This window comes from Palaemon carinicauda, chromosome 28 (assembly GCF_036898095.1).
Source record: "Palaemon carinicauda isolate YSFRI2023 chromosome 28, ASM3689809v2, whole genome shotgun sequence".
Taxonomy (NCBI): Eukaryota; Metazoa; Arthropoda; class Malacostraca; order Decapoda; family Palaemonidae; genus Palaemon; species Palaemon carinicauda.
In genome coordinates, this window is record NC_090752.1 from 58313541 (window position 1) to 58334652 (window position 21112).

The 21112-nt window shown below is 39.9% G+C and overlaps 1 protein-coding gene across 2 annotated transcripts in view; it reads left to right on the forward strand.

Moving 5' to 3' along the window:
- LOC137621614 (protein phosphatase 1 regulatory subunit 14C) overlaps positions 1–17066 on the forward strand; it is a 160126-nt gene extending 143060 nt beyond the window's left edge. For both annotated transcript variants that reach the window (XM_068352048.1, XM_068352049.1), the window contains exon 4: positions 14067–17066. In XM_068352048.1, coding sequence (XP_068208149.1) covers positions 14067–14108 — 42 coding nt within the window. In that variant the 3' untranslated portion in view covers positions 14109–17066. The remainder of the gene's footprint in view (positions 1–14066) is intronic.
- The last annotated feature ends 4046 nt before the right edge of the window (positions 17067–21112 follow it).

Sequence of the window (21112 nt, forward strand, 5' to 3'; positions counted from 1 at the left end):
TCGCGAGCGTCATAGTTCCGAGCGTCATAGTTCCGAGCGTCAAGCGTTGGGACAACGTGACGCCAGGCGTGATGATCTTGGACCCATTGACACCAGAAGTCAGGACCTTAAGGAGTTGACTCCTAGAAAATAAGACGTCTATCTCGGTTAGAGCCTTGTCGGAGGAAGGGATCGACTATCTCCTTTCCCCTACTGATCGTTTAGAGGAAGTCTCAGAAGGAGAAGATCTTAAGTCCCTTCATCCTTCGGTTGACCTAAAGAAGCTCATGAGAGTTTTTACTAAAGAGTTTCCAGATTATTTTATGCCTGCTGCTCATCGTTCACCGCCTTTAGAATTTACGCTAGGAAAGGCGTCAAAAGAGTCTCTGTTTACAAAGATAGTGCTGTCTTGATCATCAAAGAGAGCTTTGAGGATGATGGGAGACTGGATGCAATCCAAGGAGGACCAGGGAAAGACTGTTTTCTCTTTTCCCCCAGCTAGATTGGCCTCCAGATCTAGTGTTTAGTACGAAACAGGAGAAGTTCTCGGCTTGGGAGTTCCTGCCTCTGCCCAAGGAGACTTTTCAAGTCTAGTACAGTGAACCCTCGTTTATCGCGGTAGATAGGTTCCAGACGCGGGCGCGATAGGTGAAAATCCGCGAAGTAGTGACAGCATATTTACCTATTTATTTAACATGTATATTCGGACTTTTAAAACCTTCCCTTGTACGTAGTACTGTTAACAAACCACCCTTTAATGTACAGAACACTTAATGCATGTACTACAGCACCCTAAACTAAAACAGGCACAAATATTAAAGGCGATTTTATATCATGTGTTTCCTAAACACCTAAAAAGCACGATAAAAAATGGCAACCAATGTTTTGTTTACGTTCATCTCTGATCATAATGAAGAAACAAACTCATTTAGTGTACACATATATGTACGTATAGGTTAGTTTTTGCATCGATTATATTGATTATACAGTACTGTATGTTGATTTTTTTATTACCAATGTTTTAGTTTACGTATTTTTCTTAGGACTTCCAAATGAAATCTTTTTCTTTATGACGCCGCCTGAAACGACGGCGTGTACGCTCAGTAAACAACCACGCTCAGAACAAACAAGGCATTTAACGCGCATGATGATAGTGATAAATAATGATACAGTACATACAGTATTTACAGTAAAAGCATTTACAAAATATGTTACCTTACAAATATAAATTATACAGTACTTGTACGTAGCAAAGCAGGAAAACAATTTGAGAGAGAGAGAGAGAGAGAGAGAGAGAGAGAGAGAGAGAGAGAGAGAGAGAGAGAGAGAGAGAGAGAGAGAGAGATTGTTTTACGTACGTAAATGTAAATTTTAAACAAAAAAAATATGATAGGTTACAACATGTAGACTTTTAAAACCTTCCCTTTAACTTAATGCATACAGTACGTACATTACTAAACTATAAAACAGGTTAAAGTAAAAAATAAAGATTGTTACTGTACTCACCACGAAAGAAGTTCAAGAAAAACTTGAATGACGATGGCGATGAATTTGCTGCACAGTAGAAATGATGATGATGAAGCTGATGATGTGTTCTACTGTGCAGTCAATGATAGTATTTTACGTCTCTTCAGACGGAGGTGTCTTTTCCTGGGACACCTCTTCAACTTCTTCAATTTCTTCCGAAGGCGTACTAGCAGGAGGAACTGGCTCTTTTTTGCGAGGCTGGAAGAACATTGTGATCGGAAGTTGTTGCCGCTGCTTCTTTTTTCGATCCAAGAGCATCCTGTAGGGAGTCATGATGTCATCGACCTTATTTGAGAATTGCATCGAGCGAACCATATCCTCGTCCCACTCTTGTAACATTTCTTTCGCCTCCTTCATATGGTTGCAGAACTTGGCAAGCCGTTCTAATGTTAAGCCCGTTTCTTCGACATTTTCTTGGGTCTCTTCCTGGGTACCCTCACTCTCTTCCTCACTTGCCGATTTCGTCAGGTCTTCGAGGTCTGCGTCAGTTAGGGGCTGGGAATGGCAGTCCAACAACTCGTCGACGTCTTCAGTCGTCATGTCGCCAAACCCGTCACCCCCAATTATGGCAGCCAACTGCACAGATTTCCGTATTGCAGAGTGTTGGATTTCCGACGGAGTAAATCCCTTGTCGTCGTAAACAATATCGGGCCACAGCTTCTTCCAGCTCGCATTTACGGTTGCAGGTTTCATCTCTTGAAGTGCCTTTTGAATATTCTGCAGGCACGTGGCTATGGTGTACTGCCGCCAGTACGCCTTCAAGTTGAAGTCTTCATCCTCGTCATCTTGGGCAGCATCCACACACGCAACGAGGTCCGCCAAGGTATTCTTCGTGTAGAGGGCCTTGAACGCCCTGATAACCCCCTGGTCCATTGGTTGAATTAATGACGTGGTGTTGGGTGGCAGGAACTCAACCTGAACGCCCTCACGCGACAGGTCAGTTGCGTGTCCACCAGCGTTATCCATAAGGAGAAGGATCTTGAATGGCAAGCCCTTCTCTAAGAGATATTCATGGACTTGCGGGATGAAACACTGGTGGAACCAGTTGGAGGTCAGCATCTTCGTAATCCATGCTTTTTGATTATGCATCCAGTACACGGGAAGGAGATTCTTATTTTTATTTTTCAAAGCGCGAGGATTTTTCGACTTATAAATAAGCCCCGGCTTTAACAAAAATCCAGCAGCATTGCCACACATCACGAGGGTAACGCGGTCCTTGAATGCCTTAAAGCCAGAGGCTTTGGCTTCCTCTTTGAACAGGAAAGTTCGCGACGGCATTCTCTTCCAAAACAAGCCGGTTTCATCCATATTAAAGACTTGTTCCGGCTTGTATCCACCTTCAGCGATAATGTTCTTGAAAGTCTGGTTCACGTAAGTTTCAGCAGCGGCAGTGTCAGCGGAAGCAGACTCCCCATGCAGGGAAACGCTTTTCAGGGCGAAGCGTTTCTGAAACTTCGCGAACCATCCTTTGCTTGCGGAAAAACGTTTCTGAGGCTGGGAATCAGTGGATGTCCCTGGTTGAGGATCATCTGCATCATCATCATCTTCAGCATGGTTGCCGTCGTCGTCTTTAGGTTCCTTTGCAGCAAAATTCTCATATAAGCTCAAAGCCTTTGTTTGGATGGTGTTCGTATCCAACGCTATGTTCTTCTTCCGGCAGTCGGCAATCCACACAGCTAAAGCACCTTCCATGCGTACGATCGTTTTATTACGCGTTGTAACGACTCGCTTCGCTGATCTGCTAAAGGTGATTGCAGCAGTCTTTCTAATGTTCGCCTCGTTCTTCTTGATGTAGCGAACGGTGGATTCGTTGATGCCAAAATGGCGGCCGGCGGCCGCGTAACTTCTACCATCTTTTAACATGTCGAGAAGCGTAACCTTCTCAGCTATCGTCATCATCCTTCGGTGGCGTTTAGGCTCACTACCAGCCTTACTAGAAGCAGAACGCTTGGGAGGCATTGTAACAGAAAGTTCAACAAAAAGTTCAACTTAAAACAGTCGCACACAGCACAGATTAAACTTCACAAAGTTAAGAACGTCTACTCAGCAATACGCGGAAAGAGAAAGTGAACGATGCAGCCCCGCGAGAACTTTGATGCTGCGGGTAGAAGATGCGGGCAAAACACCAATCACGGGCTAGATAACAAAACTTGAGTTTTGATTCGTCATCTATCAGCGCTTGAACCAATCACAACCCGTCTTACAGTACTATGGCGCGTTGGTTACTCATAGAAGATGCCCCCGCGCATACTGAATGTACGTAGATTAAGTACAATACCGTAATAATAATAAATAATGATAATAATACTGTACAGTAATAATAATAATAATAATGATTAATAATAATAACAATAATTTTATTAACAACAACAACAATAATAATAATAATAACAATAATAATAAAAATTTACGTACGCTATTTTACGCCTCTCTCTCTCTCTCTCTCTCTCTCTCTCTCTCTCTCTCTCTCTCTCTCTCTCTCTCTCTCTCTCTCTCTCTCTCGTACGCTTACAGTATTCGAAATGTGATTTTTGCAACAAAGAATATTATTGGATGCAGTACTGTACTACGTACGTATACATACAAAAGATTCATGGAAAAGAAGCACATCCATTACAGTACACGCCATTCTAATATGGTATGACTGCATCTGATTTGCGTTTCATGTTCGATTTAATTTTACTACGTACTGAATTATCGTATGATCACATTCTCTTTTCGTGTTTTATTTCTTTCTGTGCTGAATTATTTATCATATGTAATGCAATGAACAATCAGTAAGAGCAGATATTACTAATTTAATGGAATTACAGGTAACAAAATATCGTATTTGGTTGTCTTCAGATTTCGCGGTATTTTCGAATTTTCCGGAAAATCCGCGATATGTATATATATATGGGTTATGGGAAAACCCCGCGAAGTGGTGAATCCGCGATTGTCGAACCGCGAAGTAGCGAGGGTTCACTGTAGACGCTTCTTGTCGGAAGGCCATGAGAAGGACCAAAGTACTCTGGTCAATCTCAGAACTTGATCATCTTCTCAAAGGCGTCTTCAGAGCTTTCGAGGTATTCAATTTCCTTGACTGGATTCTGGGAGCCTTGGGGAAAAAGGTTTCTGCCTTGAAGGATGTGGACACTGATAGTCTCATCCACATTATGTTGTGCATGGATAAAGCCTTAAGGGACGGATCCAATGAGTTGGCAGCCCTTTTCTCGGCGGGGGTTCTTAAGAAAAGAGCCCAAATGTATTCTTTTCTGTCCATTGGGGTTACACCCATTCAGAAGTCAGAATTGCTGTATGCACCTCTTTCTTTCCTCTCTCTTTCCTCTCTCTTTCCTCAAGAGTTGGTCAGAGAGGTCTCTTCCGCTTTAACCCAAAAGGCCACACAGGATTTGGTGTCAAAGACAGCAAGGAAGGTCCTGCCTACTTCCTTCACTAGCCGCAAGCCTAAGGAAGAAGCTCCATATCCTTAGTTTTCGCAGCCCTTTCGAGGGAATACTTTCAGTAGGGGTAGTTCCAGACCCGAGGGAAGGAGAGCAAGGAGAAGAGGATCCAAACCAGGGCGAAGCAGAGTCTGACTGCATTCGCCTTTAGACAGCAGTAGGAGCCAGACTAAACAACTTCTGGCGAGCTTGGGAGAAGAGAGGAGCAGACCTTTAGTCCGTACAATTACTGAAGGAGGGATACAAAATCCCTTTCATAGGGAAACCTCCTTTAGTAGTAGCTCCGATAGATCTCTCTGCCAGATACAGAGAGAAGTCAAAGAGGCAGGCTATGCAACTTCAAATGTCTCTCTTGTTGGAGAAGGTGGCAATAGAGAGGGTGCGAGATTTGCGGTCACCAGGTTTCTACAACCGCTTATTCCTGGTTCCAAGAACTCGGGGGGGATGGAGACCAGTCCTGGACGCAAGTGCTCTCAACGCCTTCGTTCAGAAGACAAAGTTCTCCATGGAGACATCGAAGTCAGTCCCAGCAGCAGTAAGAAAGGACGACTGGATGGTCTCTTTAGACCTCCAGGATGCTTAGTTCCACATTCCCATTCATCTGAGCTTCAAGCATTTCCTGAGGTTCGTTTACAAGGAGGAAGTTTTCCAGTTTCGGGCCCTTTGTTTCGGCCTCAGTACCGCCCCTCAAATATTTACGAAGCTGATGTTAAATGTTGCAAGCATACTGCATTCAAGAGGTATCAGAGCCTCCCTGTATCTGGACGACTGGCTACTTAGAGCTCATTCCTATAATCACTGCCTGGAGGATCTACAGATGACTTTGAGGTTATCAGAGGAACTGGGTCTTCTTATAAACAGAGACAAGTCTCAACTGACACCATCCCAAAAGATCCTTTATTTGGGGATGTAGATTCAGAGTCAAGTTTTTCGGGCTTTTCCGTCAGCCTCAAGGATGGAGCAAGCCCTCTTGAAACTTCATTCCTTTCTAGAGAAACGGAAGTGTTCTGTGAGAGAGTGGATGAGTCTGCTAAGGAACCCTCTCCTCGTTGGAGCAGTTTGTCTCCCTGGGAAGGCTGAATCTTCACCATCTTCAGTTCCACCTCAATCATCATTGGGACAAGGAAAAGGAACTAGAGACAAAATGCATCCCCATTATGGAATCCGTAAAAAGTTGCCTTCAGTGGTGGAACGACCCGGGCAAACTTCAAGAAGGTCTCTCCCTGGAACAGAGGAACCCTGACCTTGTGTTGTGTTCCGACGCCTCGGACTTGGCATGGGGAGCAACACTGGGCAAGTTGGAGATCGCGGGTCTCTGGACAAAAGATCAGGAGAGCCTCCACATAAACCAGAAAGAGCTGTTGGCAGTCCTGTTGGCCCTCAAAGGCTTCGAAGGGTCAGTATTTAACAAAGTGGTGCAGGTCAACGCCGACAACACTACAGCGCTGGCCTACATAGCCAAATAAGCAGGAACCCACTCGAGGTCCCTTTACAAGACATCAAGAGTTCTTCTTTACTGGGCAAAAGAGAAGAATGTAACCCATGTAACAAGGTTCATTCAGTTGGAAAAGAACGTGATGGCTGACAGTCTCAGCAGGAGAGGTCAAGTTCTGTCTACGGAATGGACACTTCATCAAGAGGTCTGCAAGAACCTGTGGCGGATTTGGGGTCGTCCTTGTATAGACCTGTTCGCAACCTCGAAGATGAAGAGGTTGGAGACATACTGCTCCCCAGTGCCAGATCTTGAAGCAGTCCTGTTAGACTGGTCTCACCTGGACGTGTACGCAATCCCTCCGTTCGAGATTGTGCACAAAGTGATGCAAAAATTTGTGTCACACGAGGGAACCAGGTTGACTCTAGTGGCCCCCTTTTGGCCCTCAAGAGAGTGGTTCACAGAGGTACTAGAATGGATGGTGCACACCCCGAGAAGCCTTCCATTAAGAGTAGATCTACTCAAACAACCCCACTTGGAAAGGTACCATCAAAACCTCCAAGCTCTACATCTAACTGCCTTCAGACTATCGAAAAACTCACAAGAACCAGAGGCTTTTCGAAGGAGGCAGCTACGGTTATTGCAAGAGCAAGGAGGACTTCTACCATCAAGGTTTATCAATCCAAGTGGAAGGTTTTTAGAGAATGGTGCAGAGTCAACTCTGTTTCCTCGTCCAGTACCTCTGACTCGGATTGCTGACTTCCTGTTATACCTTAGAAGGAAACGTAGGTTTTCATCTACCATCAAGGGATACAGGAACATTTTAGCGGCCGTCTTCAGGCATAGGAACTTGGACCTTTCTAATAATAAAGACCTACAGGATCTTCTCAAATCCTTTGAAACATCTAAGGAACAGCACTAGGAATCACCAGCTTGGAATCTGGATATAGTCCTGAAGCTCCTAATGAGTGACAAGTTTGAACCCTTGCACTCAGCTTCGTTTAAGGACCTCACTATGAAGACTCTCTTTTTGGTCAGTCTGGCGACAGCTAAAAGGGTCAGTGAGATTCATGCCTTTAGCAAGAACATTGGCTTTAGAGATAACAAAGCTATCTGCTCCTTGCAGCTAGGCTTTCTTGCCAAGAACGTATGCCCTTCTCAACCCTGGCCCAAAGCTTTTGAGATTCCGAACCTTTCGGATGTGGTTGGTGAGGAATTGGAGAAGGTCCTGTGCCCAGTAAGAGCCCTCAAGTTTTACCTGGAAAGAACGAAAGAGTTACGAGGCAAGTCAGAAGCTCTTTGGTGCTCGGTCAAGAAGCCTTCGTTACAGATGTCGAAGAATGCACTTTCCTTCTTCATCAGGCTCTTAGTAAGAGAGGCTCAGTCACGTAGTGAGGCAGACCTCAAGCTGTTGAGTCAAGACACATGAAGTTAGAGCTGTAGCAACTTCTGTAGCCTGCAAGCAGAATAGGTCTTTACAGAGCATTATGAACACAACCTTTTGGAGGAGAAAATCTGTGTTCGCCTCACATTATTTGAAACGTGTCCAGACTCTTAATGAGGACTGCTACACTCTGGGACCATTCGTAGGAGCGAGTGCAGTAGTGGGGGAAGGAACTACCACTACATTCCCATTACCTAATACCCTTTTCTTCTCTTGGAACTTTTGTATTTTTGTGGTTGTTTGTGGAGATTGGACGACAGTCTTCCACAATCATTGATTTTAGTCAGGTGGTCAGTTTGTTCCTTGAGAGCACCTTGAACAAGGGTATTGGAAGAGGTCCTGTCACAGAGGTATTTACACCGGTTTGACAGCTCCTAGAGGTCTTCAGCCCTCTGGGTGGATCGCTGGATCTCGTAAGGAAAGCAGACATGATGAGGCAGGAATTCATTTAAGTCAGCTTCCTTATCAGGTACGAACCCTTAAGCTTGTTTATTAACTCTTAAGTAAATTCCAGCAATGTTGGCTGTCTCTGACCTTCACCAAAGGTGTCAATCAGCTATATATAGAACTACTGGGTAAGTCAGATGTTTAAAAATGATATTTTCATAATAAAATAAATTTTTGAACATACTTACCCAGTAGTTATATAATTTAATTCCTCCCCCTCCTCCCCTCTAGAGATCTAAGGGCATGGGAGATCAGAGGAATGACTGGAATGGTTCCAGGTACCTGGGTAGAGGGGCCGCTGGTGGTACACCTGGCTACCCAATCGGCGATTGCCGCGAGTTTTGAAATTTCTGCCGTGACGTCAGGGACCCAAGCTATATATATATAACTACCAGGTAAGTATGTTAAAAAATTTATTTTATTATGAAAATATCATTTTTTAGAACTCTGAACTTATCACGTGATGAATCATGGCGAACGGTGGAAAGACCTAGAGATCCAGATCTGCCCAGTTGGGCATTTACTTTCCATGCTAAGGGATCTGGAACTGGTGAACAAAACATCTCTCATCCTTTTGTTCAGTGATGTTGCAGACAAAGTACGTCTGGTCGACCCCATTAATTCTAAATTTATAAACACTGACGTATGTAGAGACCATTCGTTTGGAAGAATTTGATTTGTCTAGCTTAACTGATTGGGTAAGATATTCGATTCAAAGGTTTCTAAGGCCGCTCATGAATGGCAGAGGCAAGTGACACTAGACACTAATGGCACTAACGAGTCTGAGCGGGACTCGAACCCCCGTCTGGCAGACACCAGTTAGAGACGTTACCAATCAGGCCACAACAACCTGAAGTAAACCGAGGAGGAAGGATTATTCCTCTAATGTGCCTGCTATCTGGTATAAGGATTGTGATCTTATACTCCTAGCTTCCGGACGTAGGCCAATGCTGTTGTATTATGTGAAAACACTGTCGCTGTTTTCTCTACGACCAGTGGTTCGTGATTCTGAAGGACCTTGAATACTGCTAGAAGCTCCAGGCAATTAATATGAAAAATTGATTCCTGCAGCATTTGTTTCCTGAAAGATACATGAGATAACCAACTGTGGTTATCCCTCCAAATAATCAGTTGAAATTGGTTCATCACTGGAATAGAGATTATCAAGATAAAATATTCTGTTCCAATTTAGATTGAGATGAAACTGGAAACCCCTCATCTTTAGGCATCTCATCAGAGTGAATTTCTTGAAAGAAGGCATGGACCCTTAAAGTTTCGTCTACAAACGAACTGAATAGACTTCATTTTTTTTAACTTTCTTAACAATTGAAGAAAAGATTGAATCTTCTCTCCCGAAGGAAAACCCCCGAAAAGAAACTATCACTATTATCATTCCCAAATATAGAATTTTCTAATTTGGAACCATTGGAGATTTTTCAAATAGACAAGGATATCAATCGCTGAAGTATCTTAGCAACCCCACTTGCTGAACCTGAATCCTTCCCCCAAAAAATCACTCAAAAATAGCTAACTGTCCAAATGTAAGAGAACTTCTGCCCCAGAACCCTTAGCCATTTGGAAATGGGGCTATCATCCCGGTGAACCCTTACAAGGCCGTCCTGAGACGGAAACATAAGCGCTTGAATTGGTAAATCTCTGGACTGTTGACAAAACGAAGGTATTTCTTTAAATTTAGAAGAATAGGAATGTCATAATATACATCTGTGAGGTCTACTGAAACCATCCAATCTGTTTTCCTTATTGCCCCCAAAACTGTTGAGGGTGTTTCCATCAAAAACTGTGTGAGAACTAAACTTTTCGAGGTTTGAGACATCCAGAAGTGCTCTTAAACACTTGACACTTTGGGGATTACGAATTACCTGTTGTAAAAACCCAGAGAAGGGTTCAAGATCTCTTCTCATCACAGTTTTTTTCCAGAAGTTTCAAAATATGTGCTTTTGCTGTATTTGGTAATTCACCATGGAACTTTTTTTTTTTAACAAGGGAGGATTGGAGGCTTTTTAAATAAAGGTAGCACCCACAGATCAGAACGAAGACTCCCAAAACATGATTAAAAGGGGGAAAATCTTCCTCCTGTAGGGATTTCCAAGGAAGGACCATTATAACGTTCTCTAGTAAGATCTACGTGTCCTGTTGGCAACTCATGGAACTTACTAGAGAAGAATCCTGATGTCCTTTCACCGTTATGAAAGGAATTCCTTGAAGGAGACAATACTAGAGCCTAAGAAGCTACTGCTAAAAGGGGCAAAACATGGGTATCGCAATACTGTATCTGATTCATGAAGCAACACAATCTTTGGCTTTTTAAATTTCTATCCTGTTTAATCTAGTGCCAAACTGCAAGCCTAAGAAGCACTATTTTTTGTATTTCTTGAGCAATCATCTTATCAATCCTCGTTACATCTAATACAGGACCCAGATTAGGAGAAGAAACCAATGAATGTTACTGCACATCAGACACTGTCTCATCTTTAGAAGTATATACTTGTTCTCTTCTATTAATCACAAAATACACAAAGGCTGCTACAGCTTCAGAAGTCCCATCTGAGACAGTTTTATCTAAGTCTGATAATCCAAAACATAGATTTAAAACTTGAAGGCCTGTAAATTCCTCTTCTTTATAATTCCAAATAACCCCTGCTGTAGAATCTATAAAGGATAATTTTTCAAGGATGCTTCCATTCTATTACCTAAATCAATACTGCATTACTCTAGTAAATCATCTTGCAAACCCTGCATTTAAAAATTTACATTATTAGCATTGATGGTGGTCTTAAGAGAGGAGATTAGATCATAAACTAGAACAAAATTAGGTAATTTACATGTCTTATATAAGTTATGATGTCTTTGTGGAATAGAAGGTTTTAACACTTGAATGAGAACTTGAAATACCAGCCTTTCTTTACTTTGGAGATAAACATTTATCGATTGTATTCAGAATGATTTGAGAAAATTTTATCGATTGTATTCAGAATGATTTGAGAAAATTGTAGCCATTTCCAACAGCTTAGGAAAATAAGCAGCATCAGAAATTACTTTATGCAACTTTCAGAATTAAATTTCCTTAATAAATGTAAAAGAGATACCTCATCAGAGTCAGGATCTTCCTCTTTGTTTACTTTGTATGGGAACCATGAGCATTTATTTCTGAAAGGACTCCTTTTGCGGTTGATGTACTTGGACCTCCATTGACACTGTTAGAGCAAATTCGTTATGTGCTAGTGGCTGAACTTGCATGTGAACAGTGCACACTGCCATCCAAAACAGGATGCAACAGATCAGGTTTTCCTTTATGTTTTATTTAAAACATACATTTTGTCTTGAGGGAATCACATATGAAATAAGAAGTTGCTTAAGAGTGCTTACTCCTGCGAGTAGAGATATATTAGAATCCAGGCTGCTGACTCTGTCATCGCAATTTAGTGGTCTACAAAGAGGAGCTCGGATTGAACGATAGTGAGGGTTTTGCAGCAGAAGGTTCTATGAGAGGATCTTCAATCTGATGCACTGTGCACCATCTCAATCTTTACTGAATGATGCTCTAGAACTACTAGACGTAACCTGAGGAGTTAGACTACGGTTTTAAACAGGGCGGATTAGTTCAGATTTACTGCCTTTAACCAAAGACTCACTGGTGTCCTTAGATTTCACAAAGGATCCAGACTTTGAGAGCTTTTAAAGCTCATAGAGTTTAGTTAATGGCTGAAGTGACATTATTGTCACTAAACCCGCTATATTCAACTAATCTAGTCTTCTTTGATTTTCCCCTGGAACTAAAAGTAAATTTCCTTATATGCTTTGAACTTTTAATTTGGTCAGAAACCATAGAGACGTAAGTTTCCATAAGAGGAAGAGTGAGGCCCTCACACTCCTCTCAATAGTTTTCTAAATCACAATACATGTTATCTCCTGGCAAAAGACAAAAGAGAATGCGGATCATGACTGCCCCGAAACGATACAGATCCTTCAACAGTTTACATATTGATTACAAACAATTATTATTATTATTATTATTATTATTATTATTATTATTATTATTATTATTATTATTATTATTATTATTATTACTACTAGCTAATCTACAACCCTAGTTGGAAAAGCAAGATGCTACAAGAGCTCCAACATCAAAAAATATATCTAAAAGCTCTAAAAACCTAAACATTTATTATTGCTATTAGTTGCTAGATTGTCTCATGACTTTACTAGAGGTCTAAGTCTATTGGAAGGAAAGAATACATTAGTTTTTTAGTTTTAGGGATAAACATCAATACAACAGAGCTTCGAGAAAGAAGCGATATGAACATCAGGCACAGATTCATAGAAATAACCGACATGTTCAGCACACTATGATAGTGCTGGAGGAGTCTGTTTTTCTTATTTCTGTGATATGGAAACAAGAGAGTAGCATAATAGTCAGGATTGCCTGAAATAGATACTGTGAAATTAAGAATCTTGCACTTAACTACAATGCTTACTCAAGTGTAGACCCAAATAGCATCTACAAAATTCTTTTTATGCACATAAGAACTAAATGAGGAAGTAAATATTCATGCACTGACCATTTCTGTCCAGTTTCTATAATTACCACATGTCCATTCTGAAAGTATCATACATTTCATAGTTTAGCGTCATGTTTTTTTACACGGTTCTGGGACCTGGTTGCATTTAATGTACATTTTCCAATTTTCTGTGTTGATTACTTATTGAACTTGGCCTTTAAAGAGTTGCTTTTGACTATCAATCATGAGGCCTTGGTGGGAGACCTAAGGTTGTTGACTCTCTTAACAAAGGCTTGACTAAAGTTGGTGCATGGAAAGATCATGCTTATGTCTACATAATTAGATCCTCATTACCCAAATCTTTTCATTAATAGTGTCTTATTAAGTACATATAACTTGATTTTAAATACTGTAGGTGTCATCATCGAATGCAAATTAGCTTTTGAGAAACAAATACAATTTATTTATTCTTTACTTGCACAAAACCTTTGTACACTGATAAAGTCTTGCCACTTTTATAGTTATGCAGTACCTAGCTTGAGGATATGGTTTCAATCTTTTATTCTATCTTGGTTTGTATATTGTTTTTATTTTGTTTTCAGTAATTGACTTTAATTTTGGGCTAAAAAGTTCCAATAGATTTCATACACTAGATCTTAGTATCAATCACTAATTCATTATGAATGTTTTATAAAAATTTTCATAATTTTAACATCCTCTGCATTCAGATCTTTCCAAGTATAGTACCATCTACCACATAATAGTGCGGGATTACAGTATACATTCAACTCATAATAGTCTTAATGTATGTTTTGTGAGGTTCAATTCTTCACAGATTTATAGAAATGTCATCAGATGCCAGATGACATCAGATCACAATATGAACTTCTCAAGTCGTGTAATTGAATTATCGAAGCTCTACAGGTTCAAACTTTATGCATTTTTTTTTTTTATTTTGTAAAGACGACACGTGTCTTGGTGTGTACAAGGCTGCTCTTTCTTGTGGATTCCAGTTCTTGAAGCGTTATACTTTCCGAACTAGGGTTGCAATTTTGACACTAATAATGACAAGAATGATGATGATAATCTGTATACTGCTATATCTTGTCTATTGAATCTAAGGCTTGCATTTTGATCTTTGAAATTCCACATTTTAGAATAAATATTCCGTAACATCTCTGAGATTTACTTCACATTTTTAGGTTTATTTCAGTTTCATCAATCATTTTACCTCTTTAATGACTACAGTACTGTATGTTGCTTTTTCATTACAGAAATTTATTGATGAACTACTAGAACGAGCAACCACCCTGTAAAGAAGTGAATAGCTAATTTGTGCGTTCCACGTGTACTCACGGCTCCATCTACATCTGAAGTCTTGTTTACCAGAGACATCAAAGGAACTGTAATGGCTGTTGTCTGGTGTGCTCTTTGGCTCTTATCGTGAAGTGTGTAGAAATGATGTGTTAAAAGCAGTATTTCAGAGTGAATATTTCCATATATATACAAGATATATATACGTTAGTTTATATATATCTACTTATATATAACTTTGCCTAAGGGCGACTTAATGTGATGCTGGTTGTTGTCAATGTCATCGCCTGAGACTGATGTAGATTCTGGCAGTCTTGGAGACAAGAGAGGATATGTATATGACTCTTCCTCAAGAATGGGAAGAGGATGAAGATGCTGGATTCACAATGAAAGAAGACTTGACAAGTTGATGATGATGTCCTTGCAACTGCTTATTCAGGGAAATGTAGAGGAGAATGAAGAAAGGATTGTTTACTAAGCCCTCCAATGGAAACAGTTAGCAGTTATCTTAAGTGAATAGAGATATCAAGGCCCAGTCTTGCTCATAAATGACTTGTTCAGCTGTGTACTGATATCAGCAATTGTTGGTGGTGTGGGCCATCAGTGAGTATGTAATGTAATTGATTTTAATACTTTTCTATTACATATATAGTATATATATATAATTTTTTTTCTTATTTAATGTGCAACAGGCACACGCTGCTAAACTTGATACTTTTTGAGCATTTGAATATGAGAAACTTGAAGCAGACTTTTAGTATTGGGAAGATGGTGTAGACTGCTAATTATTAGAAGAATTTAGATATCATAGGCAATGTAGCTAGTCTCTGGCATTAACGCAACAAAACAATCTCATCTGTTACTAATACTGATCTTGGTAATATTCTTTAGTCACACTTTCGATATGTATGAAACGCGTTAAATTCAGCGAAACTACTGTACTGGTTTTCCTATTTAAGACATTATATCAGCAAAATTGTTTGGAAAGTGTTTGTAGTCCAAGAATTTCTTTTAATTAGTAATAATTTCCATAATGATATGTGACTTCATGGAAATTATGGGCACTTTTGATTATTTTGTAAAAATTGCGATGTAATTTTTATATACTGTAAGTGCTTGTAGCAATCATCCATTGGAAAACCCCCCACGTTTCAAACCGCATGTGTCAAGGAGATAATTCTTTAAACTTGAGCACTTCCTTACACTGGTGCTTCTGTGTCATGTAAAAAAAGGAGCCTCATATTATCTTTGCCGGAAGTTAGTACAAGAACTTTAGGTAAGTTTCAGCTCGTACTTTTTTGTCTTGATATTTTGTCAGTGTTACTTCACTGCTGTAGACATTCGTCCTGTTTATGGTTATTTTATGATGTCTTAGTTTTATATAAGTATTAATCTTTACTGCTACTAGATAGTAGCATGTATTGTTTTCATTTTTTTCACTTGTTTGTTATAGATTTTGTTGATGATACAGTCACGTTTATTTTGCCATTACTTGATGCTGGAAAGCTATTCAATTTTTACTGTTATTTAATGCTGTTGGCAATCCACCGTAAACTTTTTCTACCAAGTAGGCTATATTTTGTCTTCATGAGTTGCAATCAAGATTTGATATATGCTTAGTAATGTTCTGGAAAAAACACCCAAATACAAAAGTTGAATCTACACGTCCTTTTATGGTGAAATTCCAGCACAAATGTCTTCAGGATTTCCTACCCTTCTTACACCCGAATTCCCTTTAAACTCCAAGCCATAGATATGGCAGAGTACTGAAGTAATGTAGTGAGGCTTGTATGACGATAATCTTAATAATAATGAGATTAGTAGATCTGTAGCATTAGTAAGCAACAATGATGCTGTCATTTTCATACAGTTACTTGAGGCTGCCAATTAGAATCTATATATATATCTGTATGCAAGGATCAAAATGCTGGATAAGGCTGGAACCAAAAAGATTGTAAGGGAAATTATATCAAAAATATATATAAATAAATATATATATATATATATATATTTTGAGACACATATGTCAATGTAGTTAACCTTGTTCTCCTTTTATACAACGCAGAGGAAAAGCAGCTTTATTGACATTAAATTCTAGTCTCAGAATCCCTTTCCATTCAGATAAACGTGTCTCTCACTTGGGTTGTCGTTTCCCGCCCTGTGAAAGAAAATGATTTCACATGGATATGTTTCTTTATAATGACTTATTTAAAAGGTATGGAAGAAAACTCGCTGTATATCGTAGACGTTAAGGAAGTTTTTACTCTGTTGTGATGTACTAAAACATAAAATGCTATTGTAAGGATCTCATTTTATAGGTAAACATACTATATACAGTATAATGAATTTTCTTTTGTTTTCATCATTCTGCATACAATTTTTTGCAAGGAAAGAATTTAAGTAAGTTTTGTAAGATATTTGTACTGTATACATTATGCTATAAATAGTTATTATTTGTCATTTCCAATTTTTTGCATTTGCATTTTGATAGTATTGATTGACAATAAGAATTTAAACATGTAGTACTGAAGCAAATACTACAGTTGCTTGAATAGAGGCACAAGTTTCTTTTCAGATTTGTTTAGCAACGTATTGTGAGTACTGACTGTGTCTGAAATTTTCATTTTTGCGCATGAACAGTGTTACATTGCATTACGGGTTTACAACCCAGATTTTGAGAGACAATAAAGTTGATAGACATGTACTATTGAAATATCATATATTTTCACATAATTCAGTTCATATCCTTTCTAGTGTGTACATTGCTGTATATTGTCTGCTCATTAAATTACTAAGAGCGATTTCAACTTGGTTTCAGTATTCATGTGAAGTAAAAACTATTGCATTACTGTATGCTACCACACCGAGACCAAGAAGATGAGCGGGTAAGGATTAATTAAGGAGAGTTCCACCTCAAATGAAGCAAGACCACCTCTTTGTCGAGTACAAAGCCTCATTTTGATGTTGTTTCTTTGTCCTTACTCTTTTTGATGTGTTAGTGTCTTTCTTGTGTTGTTTTCCCACTGTATATGCTGTTGTTTGTGATTTGATTGTACTGCTATTGATGTCTACCAGAGTTTGGTATCTTAAGCCAGTATTGTATAGGTTGAAATCATCTCTCTCTCTCTCTCTCTCTCTCTCTCTCTCTCTCTCTCTCTCTCTCTCTCTCTCTCTCTCTCTCTCTCTCTCTCTCAGGTTACATGGAGACAATTCAAATACAGAAACAAAGACACTGTACTACAGCTGTACATATCACTAGTAAGACTCCATCTAGAATACAGAGTCCAGTTCTGGGCTCCAGTTATTCAGAAGGATATAGATAGACTGGGAGCAGTACAAGCTAGGGCTATCAAACTAGTTCCAACACTAAGGCAATCTGGATATAGATGGAGGATGGAACGTTTGAACTTATTTGATTTACAATCTTGACGACTAAGGGGACAGTTAATAGAGGCATTCAAAATTCTTAAAGGAATAACAAATGTAGATTACAACAATCTATTCATTTTTAGCACAAATTAATCCAAAGGTAACGGATACAAACTGGAATTGAAAAGATACACCACTCAATGTGGCAATATCTTTACATATAAAATAGCAAATACTTGGAATAGACTTCCAGCGGATGTAGTAAACAGTAAGACGGTAAACGAGTTCAAGAATAAATTAGACTAGATCATAAAAACACTAAATGCTTAAACTAAAAAGTCTTTGAGACATCCAAATTCATCTCTCTCTCTCTCTCTCTCTCTCTCTCTCTCTCTCTCTCTCTCTCTCTCTCTCTCTCTCTCTCTCTCTCTCTCTCTCTCTCTCTCTCTCTCTCAACGTTCAAATTATCGGCACAGCTACACTCCAGGGAGACTATGTACATATTGCTTTGTGCATTGCTACCCATCTTTGGGTGAAACATCTTTCATAAGCTAAATTAATAGACTGCTAAAGAGTGGAGTAATAATAGCTTCTATTGGGAAAAAGTTTGGTTGAAAAATAAAAAATCCCATGGCTAATGATACATGTCACATACTGGCTTCTTGATATCCCAGTAAAATCATTCCAATTGAGAGCATTTTTCATTTCTATGATATTCCACCGATGTTCATATTGCTTCTCTCTCGTAGCAGTTTAAATGTCTACTCTTACCCCTACATGAAAATTTCCCTTTTTCATTTCCTATAAAATGCTTCTCCCTCTGGTAAGCATCGAGCCATGTGGCGGTCGACGGCAACTATATAGGCGATAATGCGTCATACTTCCTTTTGCTTTCCGCTTCTCTTGTCATGTTTACAATGTTTATACAGCATTGTCACATGATTCAAATGTTTTTTTTCTATGTGATTTTTATTATTGACTTATAATTGGAGATGTTGTATAAAATTACCACTAGTGCCGGTGAGAGTGGTTCAAGTGGTTTTATGAAATGTGTTGTCCATAGGATTATATCTTTATGTTCAGTTGACAATCATAGGGGCTATATAGACAATTTATTTAGCTTTCTAATGCAATTTTAATTTTTGTTCTATATTTATTCCTTAGTTAGTTACGCTATGAAATGTCAACACAAGTTGGTCGACACATGACATGGCTCCATGACCAAAAGTCATGAGCCTCACCAATTTTGTAACGACCGAAATTACCAAAAAATCAACATTCAGTAAACATCTTTACTAATTATGATATTTTAATTATAAAATAAATTTTTGAATATACTTACCCGGTGAATATATAGCTGCAACTCTGTTGCTCGACAGACAAAAAACTGTACAAAAAAACTCGCCAGCGATCGCTATACAGGTTGCGGGTGTGCCCATCAGCGCCAACTGTCGGCCAGATACCAAACTCCATGTAAACAAAGACTCAATTTTCTCCTCATCCCACTGCGTCTCTATTGGGGAGGAAGGGAGGGTCGTTTAATTTATATTCACCCGGTAAGTATATTCAAAAATTTATTTTATAATTAAAATATCATTTTTAAATATTTAACTTAGCCGGTGAATATATAGCTGATTCACACCCAGGGTGGTGGGTAGAGACCAGTTAAATATGTTTACATCTTATGAGCTAAGAGTTTTTATTTCATTTTAGAAGTTATCAAAATAACAAAAACAAAATAAATAGGTACCTGGTAAGGAAGTCGACATAGACGATTACTCTGCCTTATAAGTACGTCTTCCTTACGGAGCCTCGCGATCCTCTTAGGATGCTGACAGACCCCTAGGAGCTGAAGTATCAAGGGCTGCAACCCATACAACAGGACCTCATCAAACCCCTAATCTGGGCGCTCTCAAGAAATGACTTTGACCACCCGCCAAATCAACCAGGATGCGAAAGGCTTCTTAGCCTTCCGGACAACCCATAAAAAACAACATTTCAAGAGACAGATTAAAAGGATATGGAATTAGGGAATTGTAGTGGTTGAGCCCTCACCCACTACTGCACTCGCTGCTACGAATGGTCCCAGTGTGTAGCAGTTCTCGTAAAGAGACTGGACAACTTTCAAGGAAAATGACGCGAACACTGACTTGCTTCTCCAATAGGTTTCGTCCATTATACTTTGCAGAGATATATTTTGCTTAAAGGCCACGGAAGTTGCTACAGCTCTAACTTCGTGCGTCTTCACCTTGAGCAAAGTTCGGTCTTCCTCACTCAGATGTGAATGAGCTTCTCGTATTAACAATCTGATAAAGTCTGACCAAGCATTCTTTGACATAGGCAAGGATGGTTTCTTAACTGAACACCATAAAGCTTCAGATTGGCCTCGTAAAGGTTTAGTACGCTTTAAATAGAACTTAAGAGCTCTAACAGGGCATAAGACTCTTTCTAGTTCATTGCCTACGATCTCCGATAAGCTGGGAATATCGAAAGATTTAGGCCAAGGCCGAGAAGGCAGCTCATTTTTGGCTAGAAAACCAAGTTGCAGCGAACAAGTGGCTTTTTCCGACGAAAATCCGATGTTCTTGCTGAAGGCATGAATCTCACTGACTCTTTTAGCCGAGGCTAAGCATACCAGGAAAAGAGTCTTAAGAGTGAGATCTTTCAGGGAGGCTGATTGTAACTGCTCCAACCTGTCTGACATGAGGAATCTTAGTACCACGTCTAAATTCCATCCAGGGGTAGCCAAACGACGCTCCTTGGTGGTCTCAAAAGACTTAAGGAGGTCTTGCAGATCTTTATGTTGGAAAGATCTAAGCCTCTATGCCGGAAGACCGATGCCAACATGCTTCTGTAGCCCTTGATAGTGGGAGCTGAAAGGGATCGTCCTTTTCTCAGGTATAAGAGAAAATCAGCTATTTGAGCTACAGAGGTACTGGTCGAGGATACAGAAACTGACTTGCACCAGTCTCGGAAGACTTTCCACTTCGATTGGTAGACTCTAATGGAAGACGCTCTCCTTGCTCTAGCAATCGCACTGGCTGCCTCCTTCGAAAAGCCTCTAGCTCTCGAGAGTCTTTCGATAGTCTGAAGGCAGTCAGACGAAGAGCGTGGAGGCTTTGGAGTATCTTCTTTACGTGTGGCTGACGTAGAAGGTCTACCCTTAGAGGAAGACTTCTGGGAACGTCTACTAACCATCGAAGTATCTCGGTGAACCATTCTCTCGCGGGCCAGAGGGGAGCAACTAACGTCAACCTTGTCCCTTCGTGAGAGGCGAACTTCTGCAGTACCTTGTTGAAAATCTTGAACGGTGGGAATGCGTAGAGATCCAGATGTGACCAATCTAGGAGGAAAGCATCTATATGTATTGCTGCTGGGTCCGGGACTGGAGAGCAATAGATTGGAAGCCTCTTGGTCAGCGAGGTTGCAAAGAGATCTATGGATGGTTTACCCCAAGTGGCCCAAAGTCTCTTGCACACATCCTTGTGGAGGGTCCATTCTGTTGGAATTACTTGCCCTTTCCGACTGAGACAATCTGCTATGACGTTCAAGTCGCCTTGGATGAACCTCGTTACTAGGGAGATGTCTTGACCTTTTGACCAGATGAGCAGGTCCATTGCGATCTCGTACAACGTCA